This window comes from Ostrea edulis, chromosome 2, assembly GCF_947568905.1.
Source record: "Ostrea edulis chromosome 2, xbOstEdul1.1, whole genome shotgun sequence".
Lineage (NCBI taxonomy): Eukaryota > Metazoa > Mollusca > Bivalvia > Ostreida > Ostreidae > Ostrea > Ostrea edulis.
In genome coordinates this window covers 39,751,892-39,775,944 of record NC_079165.1, presented here as the reverse complement: position 1 = coordinate 39,775,944, position 24,053 = coordinate 39,751,892, and the positions used below count along the sequence as shown (strand labels likewise).

Here is a 24,053-nt window from a genome sequence, read left to right as displayed (position 1 = left end):
ATGAAAGACTTCAAATATAAGCGAGATTTATGGGGACAAAGAGATAAAAAGTAAAAAGGTATTTTATCAAGAAACCGGAAGTAGTTGTTTTGACTACCAACGGAGTCAATATTCTTTTGACACTTTGAAAGAGACTTAATAAACTAGTATAGGTTTCAATTTAAAAGAAAAAAATTGAAATTTGCGATTCTTTCAATCACTTCCGGTGACGACAGGAAGTGACGGTCGACATGTTCAACCCCCTACTGCACGACTGCAAACGGAGATTTATAATTTCTGAATAATTGATGAAGGTATATTTTACCTTTTCCAAGAAAATTGCTGGACAAAATTCCTTTTGAGAAACAGAAAATCGCCCATATTTTCCGACCGGAAGTGAATTTTGTAAAAAGAAAAATAGTTATAGCAAGGTCCTTTCATAAGACATTATTCCTGAAAATTTCAAGAAAATTTATCCACCATCTCTCAGAAATCACTGGAAGAAATCGGATAATCGACATTTTTCAAATACTTCCGGTATAGACCGGAAGTGACGGACAAAAAAATTGAATGTATGTGTAGAATGGACTAATGTTAGTTGATCAACTCTACAAGTTTCAAACGTGTATCTATATTCATTATTGAGAAACTGAAAAAACAAGGTTTGAATATGTCCACCCCATATCTCACGACCGCAAGTGAATTTTACAAAAATATTTAAATTTACTCTACACATTTATAGTGTCTATAACATATGTAAAATTCAAATCATTAACTTGTTTTATGACCGAGATTTATGGCACTGAAAAATGAGAGAATGAACAGACTTTCTTTGATATAACCGGAAGTTGGAGTTTCAACTTCCGGTGGGGTCAATAGTTTTTGAGAATTAGAAGGAGACCTAATAAACCGATATAGGTTTCATTTTCAAAGAAAAAAGTTTTAAATTTATGATTTATTAATCACTTCCGGTGACGACCGGAAGTGACGGCCGACATTCTTACCCCCCTACTACACGCCTACAAAGTGAGGTCTATTAAATCTGAAAATTTGGTGACTCTATCTTTTACCGTTTCTGAGAAAAACGATTGACAACGAAAACAGCTCATAAGCCGTATTTGCCGACCGGAAGTAAATTTTACAAAAATATTTGACGTTACTCTAGACATTTATAGTGACTATAATATATGTAAAACTCAACTCATTAACTAGTTTCATAACCGAGATTTATGGCACTGAAAAATGAGAGAATGAATAGTCTTTCTTTGATATAACCGGAAGTTGGAGATTCAACTTCCGGTGGGGTCAACATTTTTTGAGATTTAGAACGAGATATAGTAAACCAAAGTAGGTTTCAATTTAAAAGAAAAAAGTTTGAAATTAATGATTTATTTAATCACTTCCGGTGACGACCGGAAGTGACGGCGACAAAAAATATTACGTGCATGCACCATAGAGAATATAGATCTATCATCCCTGAAAGTTTCATTCGATTATCTTTAGTGGTTTTCAAGTTTACCCCCGGACAAAGTTTCTTTCAAAAACCGGAAAATCGGACGTATCTAACGAACGGAAGTGAATTTTGGAAAAATGAAAAAAATGCCTCGAGGTACCATCGTTCCCTATAACTTGTGAAAGTTTCAGGAAAATCCATCCAACGGTCTCGGAGACGAAAGGGAAAAAAAAAAATAATAATAATAAACAGTAGAATCACTAGAAGGTCTTCCGTTGGAAACGGAAGACCTTAATTCCAACGGAAGACCTTAATAAACAGTAGAATCACTAGAAGGTCTTCCGTTGGAAACGGAAGACCTTAACTAGACACGATCTCGTTGCGAGCAACGAGTAGGTCTTCCGTCCGATTTGTTGATGCACTCGGAGTTAAAAAAAAAAAAAAAAAAAGAAGACAAATGAGTCCCAATTTAGTTTCCGACTTGAAGACACTTTAGATATAATCAATTTTTCATATCATAAGCTTCTGAAGCAAAGTTGCGGTGAAATTCGTTTGAAATTCGACTCTCCAGGCGAGCCATAAGGCCCGCGGGCCTATTTCTTGATGTCATTTGTTAGCCCTCTATAGACTCAACAACTTTAGTTCTATATGTCTTTACAAAATATTTACCTGTAAAAAGTTATTGAGATCGACCGATATCGACAAAAAATCGACTCTACAGGCGAGCCATTAGGACCATAGGCCTATTTCTTGATATCAATCGATAGATCTCGATAAACTGAACAACTTTTGTTCAATATGTCCTTACAAAATATTTACCAGTTACAAGTTTTTGAAATCGACTGATATCGACAAAAATCCACTCTACAGGCGAGCCATGAGGCCCACAGACCCATTTTTTGATATTGATCGATAGGTTATGACACATTGAACAACTTTTGTTCAATAATGCTTTTCAAAAAATATGTCGTTTTAAAGATATGAGGCGTCAAATATTTACGATTTTGGCCCTTAAAATCTCTAATTACGTAACATATGACCTACTTTTTGATTTGATAAGATCAAGCTCGTTGAGATGAACATTTCCGCTTCTACAACTTATTATAAAAGATTAATAGTTTTTGAGATATTCTCAAAAACATTTGGACCCTTCTGAACCCCTAATTTAAAGGGTCAGCCCGTTTTGCTTGATATCGTAAGAAAGGCCTTGTCATTTTAAACATTTTTTGCTCAACAAGTATTTAGAAATTCTTTACCGTTCTCGAGTTATCTCTACAAGAAATATTTAGGGGCCAAACTGTAGCTCCCTAACGGGGCCACATAGGGAAAAAACGAAATGTACATATTGTTTAGATTATCATTCTGAACAACTTTTGTTCAATAATGCTTTTCAAAATATTTGTCGTTTTCAAGATATGAGGCGTCAATTATTTATGATTTTGGCCCTTAAAATCCCTTATTATGTAACATATGACCTACTTTTTGATTTGATAAGAACAAGCTCGTTTAGATGAACATTTCCGCTTCAATGACTTATTACAAAATATTACTAGTTTCTGAGATATTCTCATAAACCTTTGGACCCTTCTGGGCCCCTAATTTAAAGGGTCAGCCCCTTTTGCTTGATATCGTAAGAAAGGTCATGACATTTCAAACATTTTTTGTTCAACAAGTATTTAGAAATTCTTTACCGTTCTCGAGTTATTTCTAGAAGTAATTTTTAGGGGCCAAACTGTAGCTCCCTAACGGGGCCACATAGGGTAAAAACGAAATATGCATATTGTTCAGATCATCATTCTGAACAACTTTTGTTCTTTATTGCTTTTCAAAATATTTGTCGTTTTCGAGATACAAGGGGTAAAAATTTTATGGTTTTGGCCCTTAAAATCCCTTATTACGTAACATATGACCTAAATTTTTATATGAATAGATTTGGATTGTTGAGATGAACATTTTTTGTTCTTTGACTTATACCAAAATATTAACAATTGTTGAGATATTTGATCTAGACTTTGAGCCCTTCTAGATCCCTAATTTAAGGGGCTAGCCCCTAAATCTTAATATTTTCCAAAAGATCTCGTAAATGTGCACAACTTTTGTTCTACATGTCTTAACAAAATATTTGCAAGAAAAAAGATATTGGAGATCAAAGGTCAAAAATCGCCGAAATCGGCGAAGAATTTTGGCATCCATTTTTTCAGGTCCAGGCGAGCGTTTAGGCAAATCGCCTCCGGTAAAATCGAATCCCCCACAAATCTTCTAAAATGTTTACTCTATCTTGTGTAGAAATTTCAAGACTCTAGCTTCAAAACTAACGGAGGAGATGCGAGGACAACAAGGCCCTTCAAAAAGTCACTAAAAGAGAGATAACTCCTGACCGGAAGTGACGTCAAGCACGAAATTTTGCAAGCAAAGTCTCGTCACCAAAAGACATCTTTCCTGAAAATTTCGTGAAAATCGATCGAGAAATGGCTGAGAAAAACGCGTGTACTACCAAGGAAAATAATAATAATAATAATAATGAAGAAGAAGAACGCGAACAATAATAGTAAGGTCTTCCGCAGGAGACGGAAGACCTTAATGAAGAAGAAGAACGCGAACAATAATAGTAAGGTCTTCCGCAGGAGACGGAAGACCTTAATAAGAAACAGAGTAAAACCAATATGTTCCCAAACTTCGTTTGGGGAACATAATAACTAGTACTTATTGTAACGGGGACCGTTACACATGTTCCCCAAACATTCCCCCATTTAGCAAGCGGTACCATTTATTTCAGTACAAGTGGTTTTGACCATGGCAAACTGTCTAACATGTGAATATATAACTATTTCATAACGTACAGTCCATTTCATGCTAGTACATATCAGTTATAAAGATCTGAGAATTTTGTGCACGTGCACGTACGTGCATGCACGTGCTGATAAGTAATTTGACCATCTCGATACATTAGAAGTCTTACCATATGAGTACAAGAGAAGTTTCACAACAGTTCAATGAAAATCGAGAAATTAACAACAACTCAAAACTACAAAGACCGAGTTCAATGCACGTGCATACACGTGCGCGTGAGTACCACACAACAATTTTGTTGATGCTATTCAATAGACATTTGAACAATATACTTACTATATGAATTTGGTATCGATCGCTTCACTCTTAAGAAAGTTATTGGGATTTCAAAATCGTCCAATCAGAATTAAGCACGCGAGCATGCGCGTGCAGGGAAGTGATTTTGAGACTATTAATAAATTGAAAGGCCCAAAACATACCTGGAACCTAATTTTCAAACCTATTCATTGCAATCTCAAAATGTTATAGACCAATACTCAAATTTAGATGTCAAAAATTACAATGCACGCGCATTCACGCGCACGCGATTTTGATAATGGAAAATTTGTTGACATCATTTCATAAACATTCATATCATAGATCCTCAGGGTAAATTTGAATTCATTTCAGTTTTTAATTCAATAGTTATGACCATTTTAGTACCCGAAAAATGAAAGAAAAGATATGCACGTGCATACACGCGCACGTGAGTATGACTCAGCATCAATGTTGATGTCATTCAATAGACATTTGATAGATATACCTACAGTATAAATTTCATATTGTTTCCATCATTTATAAGAAAGTTATGGCGATTTGAAAATCGTCCAATCACAATTTAGCACACGTGCATGCACGTGCCGGATGGTAATTATGACTGTACACTTTTGTTAACAATATCAAGATACATATACAAGACAAGTTTGAAAAGATTTTGACAACAAACAAAAAAGTTATGGTCATTGAAAGAATTGAACGTTCAAATGTCAATGCGCGTGCGTGAGCATGCGCGTTTTCAATTTTTTTAACATAGATTTGTAGATATTTATAATCTTTACCTATCCTGTAAATATCATCAAATTGTCTTAATTTACATGAAAGTTATAAATGGTTTTGTATTATCCAATCAAATTGAAGCACACGTGCATGCGTGTGCAGGGAAGTGATTTTGAGACTATTAATAAATTGACAGGCCCAAAACATACCTGCAACCTAATTTTCAAACCTATTCATTGCAATCTCAAAATGTTATAGACCAATACTCAAATTTAGACGTCAAAAATTACAATGCACGCGCATTCACGCGCACGCGATTTTGATAATGGAAAATTTGTTGACACCATTTCACAGACATTCATATCATAGATCCTCAGGGTAAATTTGGATTCATTTCAGTTTTTAATTCAATAGTTATGACCATTTTAGTATCTGAAAAATGAAAGAAAGGATATGCACGTGCATACACGGGCACGTGAGTATGACTCAGCATCAATGTTGATGTCATTCAATAGACATTTGATAGATATACTTACAGTATAAATTTCATATTGTTTCCATCATTTATAAGAAAGTTATGGCGATTTCAAAATCTTCCAATCACAATTTAGCACACGTGCATGCACGTGCCGGATGGTAATTATGACTGTAAATTTTTGTTAAGAATATCAAGATACATATACAATACAAGTTTGAAAAGATTTTGACAAAAAACAAAAAAGTTATGGTCATTGAAAGAATTGAACGTTCAAATGTCAATGCGCGTGCGTGAGCATGCGCGTTTTCAATTTTTTTAACATAGATTTGTAGATATTTATAGTCTTTACCTATCCTGTAAATATCATCAAATTGTCTTAATTTAGATGAAAGTTATAAATGGTTTTGTATTATCCAATCAAATTGAAGCACACGTGCATGCGCGTGCAGAATTGAAATTTTGACGATGTGAAACGGTTAAGGGTCTCAAGTTATACCTGCAATATAAATATCAAACGATTTCATTGAAAAATAAAAAAGTTAGACGCATTTAAAAGTTTGTAAACAAAAAATCTAATGCACGTGCATGCACATGCATGCATTTTCAGACAAAATGACGTTCGTTCCGCACATCTACAAAGAGTATTCTATCATCCTAAAAAGGTTTCGTCTTGATCCCTTCAGTAGTTTCTGAGAACACTCGTGGACAAAAAAGTGTGACAAGAATAAAGAAAGAATAATAATAATAATAATAATAAGAAACAGAGTAAAACCAATATGTTCCCAAACTTTGTTTGGGGAACATAATAAGAAACAGAGTAAAACCAATATGTTCCCAAACTTCGTTTGGGGAACATAATAATAATAATAAGAAACAGAGTAAAACCAATATGTTCCCAAACTTCGTTTGGGGAACATAATAAGAAACAGAGTAAAACCAATATGTTCCCAAACTTTGTTTGGGGAACATAATAACTAGTACTTATTGTAACGGGGACCGTTACACATGTTCCCCAAACATTCCACCATTTAGTAAGTGGTGACATTTATTTCAGTACAAGTTATTTTGATCATTGCAAACTGTGTAGCATGTGAATATAAAACTATCTTATAACGTTCAGTCCATTTCATACTAGTTCAAATCAGTTATAAAGATCTGAGAGTTTTGTGCACGTACGTGCATGCACGTGCATATAAATAATTCGACCATTTCGATACATTAGAAGTCTGACTATATGAGTACAAGAGAAGTTTCACAACTGTTCAATGAAAAACGAGAAATTAACGGCAACTCAAAACTATAAAGACCGAAATCAATGCACGTGCATACACGTGCGCGTGAGTACCACACAACAATTTTGTTGATGCTATTCAATAGACATTTGAACAATATACTTACTATATGAATTTGGTATCGATCGCTTCACTCTTAAGAAAGTTATTGGGATTTCAAAATCGTCCAATCAGAATTAAGCGCACGTGCATTCGCGTGCAGGGAAGTGATTTTGAGACTATTAATAAATTGAGAGACCCAAAACATACCTGGAACCTAATTTTCAAACCTATTCATTGCAATCTCAAAATGTTATAGACCAATACTTAAATTTAGATGTCAAAAATTACAATGCACGCGCATTCACGCGCACGCGATTTTGATAATGGAAAATCTGTTGACACCATTTCATAGACATTCATATCATAGATCCTCAGGGTAAATTTGAATTCATTTCAGTTTTTAATTCAATAGTTATGACCATTTTAGTACCCGAAAAATGAAAGAAAAGCTATGCACGTGCATACACGCGCACGTGAGTACGACCCAGCATCAATGTTGATGTCATTCAATAGACATTTGATAGATATACTTACAGTATAAATTTCATATTGTTTCCATCATTTATAAGAAAGTTATGGCGATTTGAAAATCGTCCAATCAGAATTTAGCACACGTGCATGCACGTGCCGGATGGTAATTATGACTATACACTTTTGTTAAGAATATCAAGATACATATACAATACAAGTATGAAAAAATTTTGACAAAAAACAAAAAAGTTATGGTCATTGAAAGAATTGAACCTTCAAAAGACAATGCACGTGCGTGCGCATGCGCGTTTGCAATTTTTATTACATCGATCTGTAGACATTTGACATGTTTACCTATCCTGTAAATCTCATTAAATTTCCGTGATTGGCATTAATGTTATAAACGCTTTTGTATTATCCAATCAAATTGAAGCACACGTGCATGCGCGTGCAGAATTGAAATTTTGACGATGCCAAACAGTTAAGGGTCCCATGTTATACCTACGATATAAATATCAAACGATTTCATTGAAAAATAAAAAAGTTAGACTAATTCCAAAGTTTGTAAACAAAAAATCTAATGCACGTGCATGCACATGCATGCATTTTCAGACAAAATGACATTCGTTCCGCACATCTACATATGCTATACTATCATCCTAAAAAGATTTCATATTGATCCCTTGAGTAGTTTCTGAGAACACTCGTGGACAAAAAAGTCCCAAGAAGAAAGAAAGAATAATAATAATAATAAGAAGAAGAAGAAACAGAGTAAAACCAATATGTTCCCAAACTTCGTTTGGGGAACATAATAACTAGACACGATCTCGTTGCGAGCAACGAGTAGGTCTTCCGTCCGATTTGTTGATGCACTCGGAGTTAAAAAAAGAAAAAGAAAAGACAAATGAGTCCCAATTTAGTTTCCGACTTGAAGACACTTTAGATATAATCAATTTTTCATATCATAAGCTTCTGAAGCAAAGTTGCGGTGAAATTCGTTTGAAATTCGACTCTCCAGGCGAGCCATAAGGCCCACGGGCCTATTTCTTGATGTCATTTGTTAGCCCTCTATAGACTCAACAACTTTAGTTCTATATGTCTTTACAAAATATTTACCTGTAAAAAGTTATTGAGATCGACCGATATCGACAAAAAATCGACTCTACAGGCGAGCCATTAGGACCATAGGCCTATTTCTTGATATCAATCGATAGATCTCGATAAACTGAACAACTTTTGTTCAATATGTCCTTACAAAATATTTACCAGTTACAAGTTTTTGAAATCGACTGATATCGACAAAAATCCACTCTACAGGCGAGCCATAAGGCCCACAGACCCATTTCTTGATACCGTTCAATAGATCTCGATAAACTGAACAACTTTTGTTCAATATGTCCTAACAAAATATTTACCAGTAAAAAGTTATGGAGTTCGATTGATATCGACAAAAAATCGATTCTCTAGGCGAGCCATAAGGCCCACGGGCCCATTATTGGATACTAGTCGATAGACTTGATAAAGTGAACAATTTTTGTTTTATATATCTTTAAAAAATATTTTCCAGTAAAAAGTTATTGAAATCGACTGATATCGACAAAAATCGACTCTCAAGGCGAGCTGTTAGGCTCGCGGGCCTATTTCTTGATATGAAGCGATAAATCTTGATAAACTGAACAACTTTTGTTCAATATGTCTTAACAAAATATTTACCAGTAAAAAGTGACGGAGATTGACTAATATCGACAGAAATTCGACTCTACAGGTGAGCTAAAATGTCCGCGGGCCTATTTCTTGATATCAGTCCACATATCTCGATGAACTGAACAACTTTTGTTCTACATGTTTTAACAAAATATTTACCAGTAAAACGTTATTGATATCGACAGTATCGACGGAAATTCGACTTACCAGGTGAGCCAAGAGGCTCGCAGGCCTATTTTTTGATATTGTTCAATAGAACTCGATAAACTGAACAACTTTTGTTCTACATGTCTTTACAAAATATTTATTGGTAAAAAGTTACCGATATCGACTGATATCGACAAAAAACCAACGCTTCAGGCGAGCCATGAAGACCTTATTACGTAACATACATGACCTACTTTTTGATTTAATGAGATCAAGCTCGTTGAGATGAACATTTCCGCTTCAATGACTTATTACAAAATATTAATAGTTTCTGAGATATTCTCATAAACCTTTGGACCCTTCTGGGCCCCTAATTTAAAGGGTCAGCCCCTTTTGCTTGATATTGTAAGAAAGGTCATGACATTTCAAACATTTTTTGTTCAACAAGTATTTAGAAATTCTTTACCGTTCTCGAGTTATTTCTAGAAGTAATTTTTAGGGGCCAAACTGTAGCTCCCTAACGGAGCCACATAGGGTAAAAACGAAATATGCATATTGTTCAGATCATCATTCTGAACAACTTTTGTTCTTTATTGCTTTTCAAAATATTTGTCGTTTTCGAGATACAAGGGGTAAAAAATTTATGGTTTTGGCCCTTAAAATCCCTTATTACGTAACATATGACCTAAATTTTTATATGAATAGATTTAGATTGTTGAGATGAACATTTTTTGTTCTTTGACTTATACCAAAATATTAACGATTTTTGAGATATTTGATCTAGACTTTGAGCCCTTCTAGATCCCTAATTTAAGGGGCTAGCCCCTAAATCTTGATATTTTCGAAAAGATCTCGTAAATGTGCACAACTTTTGTTCTACATGTCTTAACAAAATATTTGCAAGAAAAAAGATATTGGAGATCAAAGATCAAAAATCGCCGAAATCGGCGAAAAATTTTGGCATCCATTTTTTCAGGTCCAGGCGAGCGTTTAGGCAAATCGCCTCCGGTAAAATCGAATCCCCCACAAATCTTCTAAAATGTTTACTCTATCTTGTGTAGAAATTTCAAGACTCTAGCTTCAAAACTAACGGAGGAGATGTGTGGACAACAAGGCCCTTCAAAAAGTCACTAAAAGAGAGATAACTCCTGACCGGAAGTGACGTCAAGCACGAAATTTTGCAAGCAAAGTCTCGTCACCAAAAGACATCTTTCCTGAAAATTTCGTGAAAATCGATCGAGAAATGGCTGAGAAAAACGCGTGTACTACCAAGGAAAATAATAATAATAATAATGAAGAAGAAGAACGCGAACAATAATAGTAAGGTCTTCCGCAGGAGACGGAAGACCTTAATAAACAGTAGAATCACTATAAGGTCTTCCGTCTGGAACGGAAGACCTTAATAAACAGTACAATCACTAGAAGGTCTTCCGTTGGAAACGGAAGACCTTAATAAACAGTAGAATCACTATAAGGTCTTCCGTTGGAAACGGAAGACCTTAATAAACAGTAGAATCACTAGAAGGTCTTCCGTTGGTAACGGAAGACCTTAATAAACAATAGAATCACTATAAGGTCTTCCGTGAAGAACGGAAGACCTTAATAATAGAGGAAAAGAAACATAAGAATCACTATAAGGTCTTCCGTTGAGACGGAAGACCTTAATAAACAGTAGAATCATTATAAGGTCTTCCGTCTGGAACGGAAGACCTTAATAATAAGAAGAAGAAGAAACAGTAGAATCACTATAGGGTCTTCCGTGAAGAACGGAAGACCTTAATAATAAGAAAAGTGAAAAAGAAACAATAGAATGATAGAAGGGTCTTCCGCTGAAGACGGAAGACCCTAATAATAAACAGTACAATCACTAGAAGGTCTTCCGTTGGTAACGGAAGACCTTAATAATAATAAGAAGAAGAAGAAACAGAGTAAAAACAATATGTTCCCAAACTTTGTTTGGGGAACATAATTAATGTCTTGATAATTAACTATAGATTATTTGATAGCTGTTATAGTCTCTCATACAAAACAATGTCACCTTTGATAAATTAATACACTTACGAGAACGACTTAAATCATAAACCCATTTCATACAAATATCTCGGGTCGTAAAGGTTTCCCGAAGGTTACGTGGAACGTTGAATATTTGAGAGAGAATATCTAATTTATCCTTCTTTTTTAACGATTCCCAATCTGATCGTTCTATAGTGAGAACACCACGTTCCAATAAATCGTTGCCCAGTTTGATGATGTCTCTTTTCTTGATATGTTTGTCTTTGTACTCAGAAAATATCGCTCCTAGAACAAACCGCACTTGGAAGTTGATTCTTGTAGACACTTCCTCTGGAATCGCTTCCTGGGCACCCGTGGGGAAGCATTCTTCTGAAATAATTTTTCTTGGTTACAATTTTTCAAAATAGTAAACTCCTTTGTGCTCTGTGTATGCATGCCCCATCGATCAAAATGCAGACCCGTATCCGTGTATCAATCATATTTGCGTTAAAAAAATAATTCTAGTATGCTTATCTGGCAAATAACTTGTAAAGATCATTTATTACAAGCCGTGTTTACATAATTTTCGATTAAAAGTTTCCAAAAATAAATATGACTTTATGTTCATGAAAAAGAAATATCATAATATCTCATGAATATATTTAATTTATATATATAATTTATCAGAATCATAATTATGGTTTTTAAAAAATAAATTAAGCGATCTTAAAATAATTTGTATTGATTGTGCAATGTTTATTACAGTCGTACATGTAGATTGTTCATAGCAAGATAGCACAAGCGCGTATCCAACAATGTTCCTGTGCAGTTGCAAAAGTTGTTCTTTCAGTGAGTGTCGTATTGTTAGGTGCACGTTTGGGCCAATAAATTTATTTCGCTGGAAATATATCTTTGTTTATTGTGAGTATCGCGTCGCTTTCTTCACTTTCTTTCAGGACGCCACAAAATAAGCATTATCGTACGAAAGCCAAGAAGGCTCATTCGAGATTCGAAATTCAAAATACGAGATTCGAAATTCAAAATACGAGATTCGAAATTCAAAATACGAGATTCGAATATCAAAATTCAAAATCCAAAACCAATCAAAATGTAGGTCACAATAGATTAAAGGTTAGAGGGTATATGCATTCATTTTCATGAATATTCTCTAATTTTTTGTAGCAATCTTGAATCTATTGTAGCGATGATGGAATGTGCAAACATTGAATGACAATACAGTATACTGTTTCACGCTCCTGTCACTGGATGTACACGTAACTCTCTAGACAAACAAAATCAGGGTTCTAGGATTTTGACTTCAAGTCCAGGAACTCTTAAATCTGTCTGTACTGTCATTTCAGCTATTTTCTTGAAGTTTCGTGTTTTCGAGAAACCCAATATAATTGTGATCAGGTGGATATTGTATCCCTAAAAACACATTCATGTCATTTTAGTGTTAACCTATCATAATACAGTACTAGCACTACAGTGTAACATTGCATTGAATGATAAATGATCCTCACCATGTTCATGTCTATTCCCTAACCTTGCTAATATAATTATTGACCCCCACCCCCCTAGTTAGAATGATCTAACTGTGTCTCGGGACAACCCCTCGCCGCGTCCCTAGGACATTATCATTTTTACGATAGAATATTCTATCTACCCCCTCCCCTCCCAGCACCACCACCACTAAATGTATTTCGCAATGTTCCACTATGTCCAGTGTAATTGTTTATAATTTGCTTGACAAGCTTTTAACATTTTTCAGAATGTAGGCTATATGAGAATAAATGGTAAACAGTCATTGCAAATAAAATATAAATTACAAACCTGTTCATGCGACTGTGAGATGCAGGCCCGTAGGAAGCAATTTCACTTGGGAAGGGGGGGGGGGGGCACCACACCAAAGTAATTTACGACAAAAAAGTGATATCGACAAAACCATTAGTAAAAAGATAACTGCATAAATATGTGCAAGCATTGAGGTGTACGTCATGTACATAAATCTAATTATGTACATAGAATCTAATTAGTTTCCCAGAAAACCCCTCAACTTTCATTTTAAGTTTTGTTTGTTTTGGGGGTTTTTTGGAGGGGGGGGTGTTAAGGATTTTTTAAAATCTTTTTTTTTTTTTTTTTTTTTTTATATCTTTATCATTTTGTTATCAATCATTTCTGAGTCATAAGGTATATAGTACTCGGTAAACTTTCCAAAAATCGCCAGTCTGTGTTCACTTTCACTTACGAACTCCTCAACTATTTTTTCTGGATTCAGTTCATCAGTCTCATTTTTATGAACATGCAATAAAAGCAAATTGTTTGTTCGTATTTGGCTCATTGTTGATCTCAGTGATGTTTTCAATATTTTCAAGGCGCTGAATGAGCGCTCACTGGTAGCGTTAGTTGCAGGAAGTACCAGAATTAGTTTGAGAATTTTGAGGATCTCGGCAAACAGACTTTTTTCATTTGAATGTCTGAAAAGTTTAACCACACTTGGTATATCTGGCGTAAAGTCTTTTGGCAAAACAGTCTTTAACATTATAAGCTGGCATTGAAGATCCTTTGGCTTCAAATCTGTATCATATAGGGTCGTGACAAAATTGAATTCTTCTTCAAACGTTTGACCTGTGCAAGCCTTAATTACGAGGTTTTCAAGATTAACATAATCTTTGTAACCTGGTTGGTCAAATCTATATTTTATGCCAGCTAAAAGCAGATCTAATGCCTCGTAGAAATCTTTCCTATACATATCTGCACACGATGAAAAAGTATGTGCTGCTGTTCCATCATCAAGTTTACGAAGAATTTTGCGTTTTCTAGGAAGAACAGGATCATCGATGTTCATCTGTTTTGCTTTTTCAACAACTTCCTCGTAAAACTGAGTGAAGATTGTCTCATCTCGGAGACTTTGCAAAGCACTCATTGTCGTTGATGCCATTTTTTGACCATTACTCGCCGAGAGATTTGGAGCCTGCAGAGCCCTTGCCAAATTATCACTATAACGTAAAAGTTTTTCACTCAGTAAACACCCAAAGAAGAAATCAAACCTGCACATATAAGCAGCCACTCCCCTAATTCTGTTTCTCATTTCTACCTCACGCACGTATTGGAGGCTTTCATTCCAAACAGTTCTTAGAATTTCATAGTTTGACAAAATGCTTAAAAATGTGTCGGCTTTTATTGTCCATCTTGTGGGACACAAAACCCTTATTCCCACTGACGTTTTCTCTAGATTTTGGGCATTTTTTAATGTATTGAAAATCATCTCCCTTCTTGGAGATTCTTTAATCAACTTTGTTATATCCTTTGCAATGTCCAGGGTGTCTCTAAGCAACTTACACCCCTTAATAGAATCACTGCAAGCTAGGTTAAGAGCATGACCATAACAGTGTATGTAAAGGCTTCTGGGTTCAAGTGCATGAATTTGTTTTGCAACACCTGTCTTTGAACCAGCCATGTCATAACACTGGCCTCGTACTTTGTTGATAGGCAGATCGAACCTCAAAAGGGCATCTTTAATTGCTAGGGTTATTGAATTAGCCCCAATGTCAGAAAGACAGTACATCCCTAATAAATCTTCATGAGCGGTAAAATTTTGATCAACCCATCGAATGCATAAAACAAGTCGCTCTTTGTTGGAAATATCTCGTGTTTCGTCTGCCATTATTGAAAAGAATTCAGACGATTTGATGAAAGCAACAATTTGTCGCAAAACCTGCAACCCCATCACCTGCAAAATTTCATTTTGTATATCTGGAGCAACATACTTATTTGTCTTGCGTTGTAGCCATTCCTGAAGCTGGGGATCGCGTTTATCCTCTAGCATGAAAAGTTGATTAAAGTTTTCTCGTCTTTGTCACCCCGAAGAGCAATTCCTTGTCGAGCGAGAAACTTCAAAATGTTTGTGATTTTAAGCAAATTCTCTTTGTTAGACTTCTTCTCGACTTCGTGCGTCTTTGAAAGACATTCTCCAACATCTTTAACCTTCTCCTGTATCGTAAACTCCCTTTCCATTGCCTCTTTATGGCAATCACTTTTCTCGTGTGCGGCGAATTTTGTGGTTGCTTTTTTCCAGTTTTTAAAACCAACTGATATGAAAGCTTTTTCTTTCTTGTGACAACTGAGAGTCTTCTTCTGAAATGATTTTATGCAAGGAAAACAGAATACAACATCTTTGATTTCTACATAATGTAACCAAGACCACCGATCAAACCAGGAGGCATTGAAAGATCTCATCTTTTTACCAAACTTTTTTGCTGGAAAGAAAATATTCCGTGGCTGATTTGGGGTACTACCGATCTCTGGTGTATGCCATTTTTCATGTACAACCTGGACCTTTTGAACTGGTATTTCTGAGATATCATCTTCTGAAGAAGAATCAATAAAGGAAGCAACCTTAACATGTTTGTCTGTTTCTTTGTTTGCAGTTTCCCCCAATTTACCTGTTTCAATAGACTCCTCATTTGTGTTAGACTCCAAGAGTGGGGAAGGACTATCTTGTGATTGTTTTGGTTCAAATGAGCGATGGGGTTCAGAATTCTCAAAAGATAACATCGAACGCTTTGAAAGAGGTTTCTCATGCTTGTGAATACAGGCAACAAAATGATTAGGTGTCCAACCATCTATTTTTGTAGCAAATGTTTGAGTCCACATGATGTGGATAGCATCCCGATATTCTTTAGCATCAGCACGGTCAAGAGGAACAATAAGCTGATTATGATCTTGTCTGTTTACACCAGGGTTTTGCACCTCCGGGAAAATCGACATGATTGGTTTCTGCAAAACGTTAGAAGCTACGAACATATGTAAAAGGCTTGAATAGTAACCGTTCTGGGTTGTTTTTATTGTTTCCTTTTGTAACGAAGCAATCAAATCACCAGTAATTAAACACTCTTCTGACAGGGAACTTTCAAAGATATATTGAAGTGAACTTTTGTTTGTGGACATGGTCACAAAAGTGTTTTCATTCGTGTAGCGCTTCAGGTTTGAAACAAGTTCACACACAATTCGTACCCTCATTTCCTTAAAATTGTCCTCATGTCCAAACACAAAAAAGAGAGAGTTCTGAATAAATAATTCCCATCACCATATATCTGAATCGGGATAAGCTCAGAAGGAGCATCATTTGGATAAAGCTATGAGGAAACAGCATCTTTTCGAATATTCGAAGTTGGGATATTAGGTATGCTTGTTGGAAGAGGATATTTCTTAAAAATTTGCCCTTTGAGTCTAACAAGAAAACTTAGTGCTCCCCATCCCTTTTTTCCTGCATTCCTTGCTTCTTCGTGCACTTTTTCTAAAAATGCCTTTCTTTCGTTCGTCTGGGCATACATTGTGAAATATAATCAAAGTTAAAACTGTGCGGAAGGTTGATCTTACACTGATACGATAGTGTCTACTCTTGGACCAAGAATGAAACAGGTCTTGACAGCCTGAGACTTTACAAGCTTTGAAAAAGTTGTTACACGTCATGACCTACGTCACATTGGGGGTGTTACGTCACTGATAAATAGTACTTCACACATTGTCGGGTTTACCTTTACCATAAAAACTGTGATGATAAAAAAGTCAACAATTCATCATATTAGCTTTACAAAAAGATTTTAAATATATACAAACGTTGAATTGGTATTAGGGCAGTTGGGCATAGACATTTTTGTATCAAGACGAAGTTTCTATGAACAAGTTATCTAATGAATTATTAGACCTTGAAAGTTAGTCAAGGTCACATATATTAGATACCTTTTGATCAGTCGTCCCTTGCGAGATTTTTTCACTCGTATGAGTCGTCAACAAATACCGGTAAAGGACTTTAAACGACACTAGTGCCGGACACTTGGCAAAGGAACAGTCACTACATATCATAGGTTTGACGCCAGATGCGGAGCTGGGAACGAGAACCGAACCATTACCTCATGATTACGACCTTTTGGATGATGCCCTAAGAAATGTTAAGGCATTAAGTGCTTTTCATAATATTTTTTTTATTTAAGCTAAAGGACAGTCACACTGACTGATTCTGAGTCTCATTGAATTAAATGAACTTTCTGCTTAAAAATAATTATACATTACACTATATGTGAATTTTACTATATGAATTTTTTTTGACGCACTACGGAGTAAGTATTTGACTTAACATTGTATGAAGCATTAGTTATCTGCAGATTGTCAATTTGTACCCATGCAATTTATTGTCACATGTTCTTAAGTCAGTTTATTTCTAATAGTTTTGTCGAGCATAACAGTTGGCATAATGTAAAACATTGAATACCTAGGAAAGTTGTTAATTACATTATATTGGTTGTATGTTACCATTTTATATCACTATATTCTGTAGAGATCAAACTGTAATTATGAAATAGTAGAGTTTATACCAGTTGTTGATTGTGCAAGCCTATAATCACTCCTTGTCAAAATTTTCTTTAATTGGCATAGTATGAAAAGTGGATTGGACTTGATACCTAAAGTTATCTATGATGTTTCTCTTTAGTAACTTTGTGTTATTATACTTTTACAGTTTTCACCCTCACTGGAGGAGCAAATAAACATTATCTAGAAGAATACTTAGTTGTTTATCAGCACAGTGAAAATCCGTATACAGTCAACGTTGGATTAGTCACCAAGATGAGTTCACGTTCAGACCCCGTAAGAAGAAGTACACGTAATAGGACCCTAACTGTACCAGCTCAGGAGGAGTACGAAGTACGGGTCAACACATTTCAACTCAAGCTTAGTAACATTAAGAACGAGTGGAGAGAATGTTTTGAGGAGATTGAAAGATCCAGCAGGGATGCTAAAACTCTTAAGTCAATTTATGAGCTCCTCAAGAAAGGTTTTGAGGCATATAAGAAAGAGTCAAACCTTTTCAGTGATTTCTTAAGAACTACCCGTTCAGAAGAAAGTGCAAATGAACTTGCATCACATTTGTTAATCAAAGAGACTTTACTAGCAAAAGTGAATGTTGCAAGAAGCAGGATTGAGCGGCTGATAAATCAATCAGAGACTCCTAAGGAAGAGGACCGCATGTCACAAAGATCATTTAGAGCACTGACACAACGGACGCTTTCTTCGAGTAAGGCTTCGAACCGCTCAATAGAGTCTATTCTTCGACAAAAGGAGGCAAAACTTGAAGCTCATCGCACCATGATGAAACACCTAGATGAGGAATTAGCACTTGAAGCTCAACTGAAACGCTTTAAAGCGCAACGAGAAATGAAGATGGTGTAAAGTGAACTCAGTGTTCTTAAAGATAAGCCACGCTTACAGGAGCTTGCGCCAAGTCTGTCTAGCAAGTCGAAGACTGAAGAATATTTAGAACTTCTCCCAAGGTATGAAGAGGAACGCAAGAAGCATGAAGATGCAGGACAGGCCTCTGAGGCAAACGGTCCAAGAATTCATAATAGACAGAAAGAGGATGTAGTAGTGTCAACACCAACACAGTCCTATTCTTCCCCTCATACCGGTAATGTCACAGAAGAGACACCAATGTTACACACATTGAGACCTTTAGACATCACACCCAAGACTCAGCTGAACCCTGAGGTGCAACCCTTCATACCAAGAGAGAATGGAATATCTCAGCATTTTCAAATGATTGACGTGTTTACTAAACACCTAGTAAACAGGGACCTTATATTGTCAAGACTGTCAAAATTTGATGATGATCCAATGATGTACATTTCATGGAAAACAGGATTCCAAGGCATTATGGAAGAACTTGGGGCTACAGACACAGAAAGGCTGGAGCTATTGTGTGAAAAACTTGGACCGGAATCTTCTAAGCAAGCAAAGACGATTAGAGCCTGCAACGCTAACAATCCAAGCATAGCAATCAAGAAGATCTGGGAAAGACTGGAAAGATGCTTCGGAGCAGCAGAACAGATTGAAAACTACATTCTTAAGAAAATAAAGGAATTTCCGGAGATTTCATCAGATCGCTTTGGAATCTCAGACAAATATGTCATTTTGAGCCTGCTTGATAATAAAAATTTCAGTATCTTCTTTTAGAGCCACTGGATTTGGTCTCTCAGAACGAGTTTTAATCAAATTGCCAGTTAGTCACAAATTTCATACACGTAGCTATATATCTTAAATATATCTTAATATACGGTAATTATAGGACGATGTTGAAGTAATGATACATTTATTACAAAGCTTTATAAATTTTGATTGACGTTCATCCCATTTTTTTTTCCAAATACATAGTTTATCGGGAGGTTGGGGGCTTTGAGATGGACAAAATTTACCATGTATGATTCATTAATTGTCAGGTTTCGATATATCCACGGGTTATAATGAGAATTGTATTGTATATTCTGTATCTACATTAATTACATGTAATCAAGACGATATCAAATGTATGCACAGAAATCTGGTCCAGGTATTTTTCCAAGAATTACGTTCATAACGAATAGTTTCATGTACATGTATGAGCAAATGAAGGTAATTTAAATGCATATATTTCAATTAACTAAATTTATTATTTTCATTTCTAAAAATGCAGTTTATTGCAGAATTTAATTAAATATGCTGTCTTGCATTTCAATAGAAATCAAAATATTTTCCTATATCTAATATTACCTGCTCTAAGGCAGAGTTACGGGGTATTAATGTGCAGCAATTGAAAGGCAAGATCATTTTAAACTACATACTTATTTATTTTTATTTTTTTTACTTATTTTCAAATAAATACAAACAAATAAACAAACAAACAAAAGTGTCGTATTGTACATGTAATTAAGTAGTTTTACAATATTTATTAAATTTCCTACTCGTTTCCTTGAATTCTTTTATCTATAGTATTATTATATTTTTGGGTAGATTTCCACAGCTTTTCTCTAGATTTTTTCCGTTAATCAACATGTTTTAGCAAGTTCAATTTCCCCGAGAGTTAATTTAGTACAAGAGTTATTAAATATTTATGCGTAAACGTTTACAAGGATCAACCTTTTCAATATTTTAAAAGCAATTGTATAGTGTCCCCATTTGGATAGAATGATTTACCAAAAATGTGTGAATATTAATGAGTTTAAAGGTATGTCCCCGTTTGCGTTGTAAAATGTGCATTACTTAAATTAAGAAAATTAACATATTCTATTCAAATTGATGATAAAGAACCGTTTGGAAAGGCATTGTTGGACTCTGCTATAGCATAGATTAAAAAATAAAGAAATCCCCGGTTTGTTCATATAAAACACCTGTTCCCGTTTGACACCGTACACATGAATGTGTGTGAGTGTGTGTGTGGGGGGGGGGGGGGGGGGGTACGTGCGTAACATTCATTTTTATTTTTTGATAAATAATATCATATGTTGTCATGTAAACTTAAAACTAAATAGTGTTACAGTAATGTGTAAGTAGTACATCTTAAATTTATTTGTGCCAATTTTTCACCTTTTTCTCCATTGGAAATGAGCCTTCGGGCTTTAATGAGTTATCGAGGTATCATGTTCTTTATTTATTTATTCATATTAGCACATTACAAAATGTCTTAAAACCATGTCTGTCAAGCTATATGAAGTGTAATATTGTAATAAATGTATGATGATACCAAACAAATATAATGATTATATATATCTGATTCTCACCAATAATCAGCGGCGGATCCATATAATTTTCAAATGGGAGGAGTTGCGATTCAAGTTTCTAACACCCCCAACACCCCCCAGGGGTGGTTAAAGACATCAAATGGCAAAAGGATTGCCATTTCTGTTTCAAACACTTAACAAGGTAACCCCACCCACGCCCTTGACCCGCCACTGATAATACTTCAAAACATGCCTGATGCTATGAAACATGTTCGGTCATGAATTCAGATTATTTATGATTATCTTACCCTCGGCGCTCATTGTTCCTGGTCAGTTTGTTTTGTCATGAAGATATTCCAAAATGCCTTTTTTATTTCCAGAAACTTTCGACAGTTGTGGTGGTCAGTGGGCAGTTTCTTGATTTTCTGTGATATCCCATGTCTTGTGATCAGAGCGGTAAAATGCCATGGTTTATTCTTCCTTGTCCTCTCACTGTGACGAAACTAGCGTAATTCAAATGTATATAAAGAAATTCTTCATTTGATTGACATCATAATATAATATGTTTTACGGCGTGACCGTGTTTGAGGGCGAAGCAAAAAAGTTTTGACATTAGTATCTATATCCAAAACAGGACAAAAACAACCCGAAGTTAGCACGCGGACGGAGCTGTATCAAAGCATCCTAATTTTTGGACATTTGATCCACCTATATATTAAACGCGGGAAATATAACGCAATTGATGTAAACAGTATATTGTGACGTCATATGCAGCGTCGTTATTTAGCAAATTACAAACAAAGCGTTTGAACCACAACAAAAAACATGGCGTTAATGGTGGAGTGATTATATATGATTAAGAAAATAAGATTTACATGCTTTTACGGATTTTATGTATAACATCTCAGAACGACGTGAACTAGGGTAGACGAGATTCAAAATGGAGGAATACATGTCCACGCGCTAATATTCGAATCGACGCCATTGGTACCAAACTTTTCAAGTTCCATAGGTATGGTTTAATTTTTCATTATTTTCCTATATTTTCCTTTTAAACATGTATATACGTGTTACCTATAGGGAGAGCTCCGCTCTCACGGCCCTTCGGGCCGTGAGAGGGCTTCGCCCTCTATAATTATAGATATTACATTTAATAGCAGTGAAACGACACTGCACTGTTGCATAAAATCACTAGCAATAAAGATTGAGACGATAAGAAAATCAAAACTGGAACATTTCGATATAAACCAATGAACGACGCCATTACATTCTGTCGATTTCCAACATGTAAATACCATCTACGTTGGATTAAAATACCAAGAAAGGATAAAATTTATGCTGATATCATTTGTAGTTTTAAAAAAAAAACTTGAGATGAATTTCATTATACACTTAACGGTATATGTGCCGTATTTTAAAACAGTAGCTTGTTTGATATTAAAACAATACAAGTTGTAACTGACGGTAATTTTTTTTCAACTATCCAATTATGCCCCAAATAACACCTATCGGTATAGCTAATACATTTGTATTATCCCCAAGATCTGAAGAAAAAATCAGCAAAATAAACAAGGGGATATTGTTTGAGAGCATACCTAAAACTGGATGCTGTCATGAGACAGTAATACCCGCACGTAAGTGTTTGCCTTTAAATGTACTCTCTGTCCAAATGGCGGATCCAGAGGGGAATCCGGGGATTGGCACCCCCCCCCCCCCCTTTCTGTGGGACATCTTTGTAGTGTTTTTTTTTGGTTTTGTTTTTTTAAATATGATACTGCTAATATTTGTAGGCAATTATTTTTAATGTACAAGTTGAATAAAATATTAACTAGCACTGGGTGATACACGTATATTTATTTTTATCGATTCATTTTTTTCCTTCTTTTTTTGGATTCCTGGACCACCCCCCCCCCCCTTTTTTTTTATATCGCTGAATCCTATAATGTTTAACTAGTAAAGAAGCCACAGTGTGATTTGGCTACGTCATTGCATTCTCAGTTCCAAAAGGGGATGAAGAAGTTGACTCAGTAATTTGACAACTAGGCCTAACGCTATTAAAACAAAGTACGTACTTAAAGCCAAACCTCGATATACCAAATCTTCAAAACATGACTGAATTCATCGTTTAAACTTATATTTTCACTACATACCGTTTCGACTGCCAACCAGTGAGAGAGAGAGAGAGAGAGAGAGAGAGAGAGAGAGAGAGAGAGAGAGAGAGAGAGAGAGAGTCAATAACTCGAACTTCTTTCCCATTTCAAAAGAAAGAAATTGCGTTGTCAATAAAACCGACGGGGCTCATATTACTTCGCATTGGGATGGTTTTAAAGGTCAAGTGACTGTAATCGCAAATGAAAGTTCCTAGCAGAAACAACACATAAGACATGGGCGGATCCAGAACGGGGGGGGGGGGGGGTCCAGGGCGTCTGGACCCCCCCCCCCCCCTTTGGAGAACCAAAAAGTTTAAGAAATATTCAATATTAACGAGACTTTGAGTCCAAATGATATGAACGGTCTTTACTTACATGTATATGTACTACTAATTGCTTCATTCAAATTTATCAACACTATTATAATTATCATTCAACTCTAGGATAAATAAGACAACACACTGATAATATATTTACGATATTTTCGTCAGATGCAAGTATCGCTTTTAAAAAGAATTCTTAAAAAGTACATTTGTATATATGTAACATAAAAAAAATTGTTTAAGAAGTAGACAATTTGAAAGTGAAAAGGAAGTGCCGGGAAATGTTCAGAATGCAGGACAGAATGCAGGAGTTGCACCATTTACCCTACAGCTTCTGGGGGCCTAGGCCGCCCCCAGCCTACTGGGAGTAACCTCTCTCTCTCTCTCTCTCTCTCTCTCTCTCTCTCTCTCTCTCATTTCTTTGCGATATCAGAAATAGATAGCGAATAGACGTTGTGAAAAGTATCTAAACGATCAAGTGCTGGACCCCCCCCCCCTCCACTTCAAAAATTCCTACATCCGCTTCTGTACAAGATATACTTCACAAGAGATAGAATCCGGCAGTAACTCGAAAATCCAGGTTTTCTGCAACTCGTCGTAGTTACTTCAGTGTGTAATTTTTACGACAAGTTTAATTTTTAGTGAATTACATTCTCAAACAAATGTG

At 35.5% G+C, this 24,053-nt stretch overlaps 1 protein-coding gene and 1 pseudogene across 3 annotated transcripts in view; one reads left to right on the top strand and one right to left on the bottom strand.

Annotated features, from left to right (window-relative positions):
* Window positions 1-21,410, bottom strand: part of LOC125679402 (intraflagellar transport protein 74 homolog) — a 51,541-nt gene extending 30,131 nt beyond the window's left edge. The window contains exons 1-2 of one of the 3 annotated variants that reach the window (XM_056153969.1): window positions 21,222-21,410; window positions 11,453-11,773 (exon numbers count right to left, since the gene is read on the bottom strand). In XM_056153969.1, the coding sequence (XP_056009944.1) occupies window positions 11,453-11,773; window positions 21,222-21,234 (334 nt within the window). In that variant the 5' untranslated portion in view covers window positions 21,235-21,410. The remainder of the gene's footprint in view (window positions 1-11,452; window positions 11,774-21,221) is intronic. The other 2 variants (XM_056153970.1, XM_056153971.1) reach the window with 2 other exon arrangements.
* Window positions 18,011-19,393, top strand: LOC130051661 (uncharacterized; annotated as a pseudogene).
* Window positions 21,411-24,053: the final 2,643 nt, after the last annotated feature.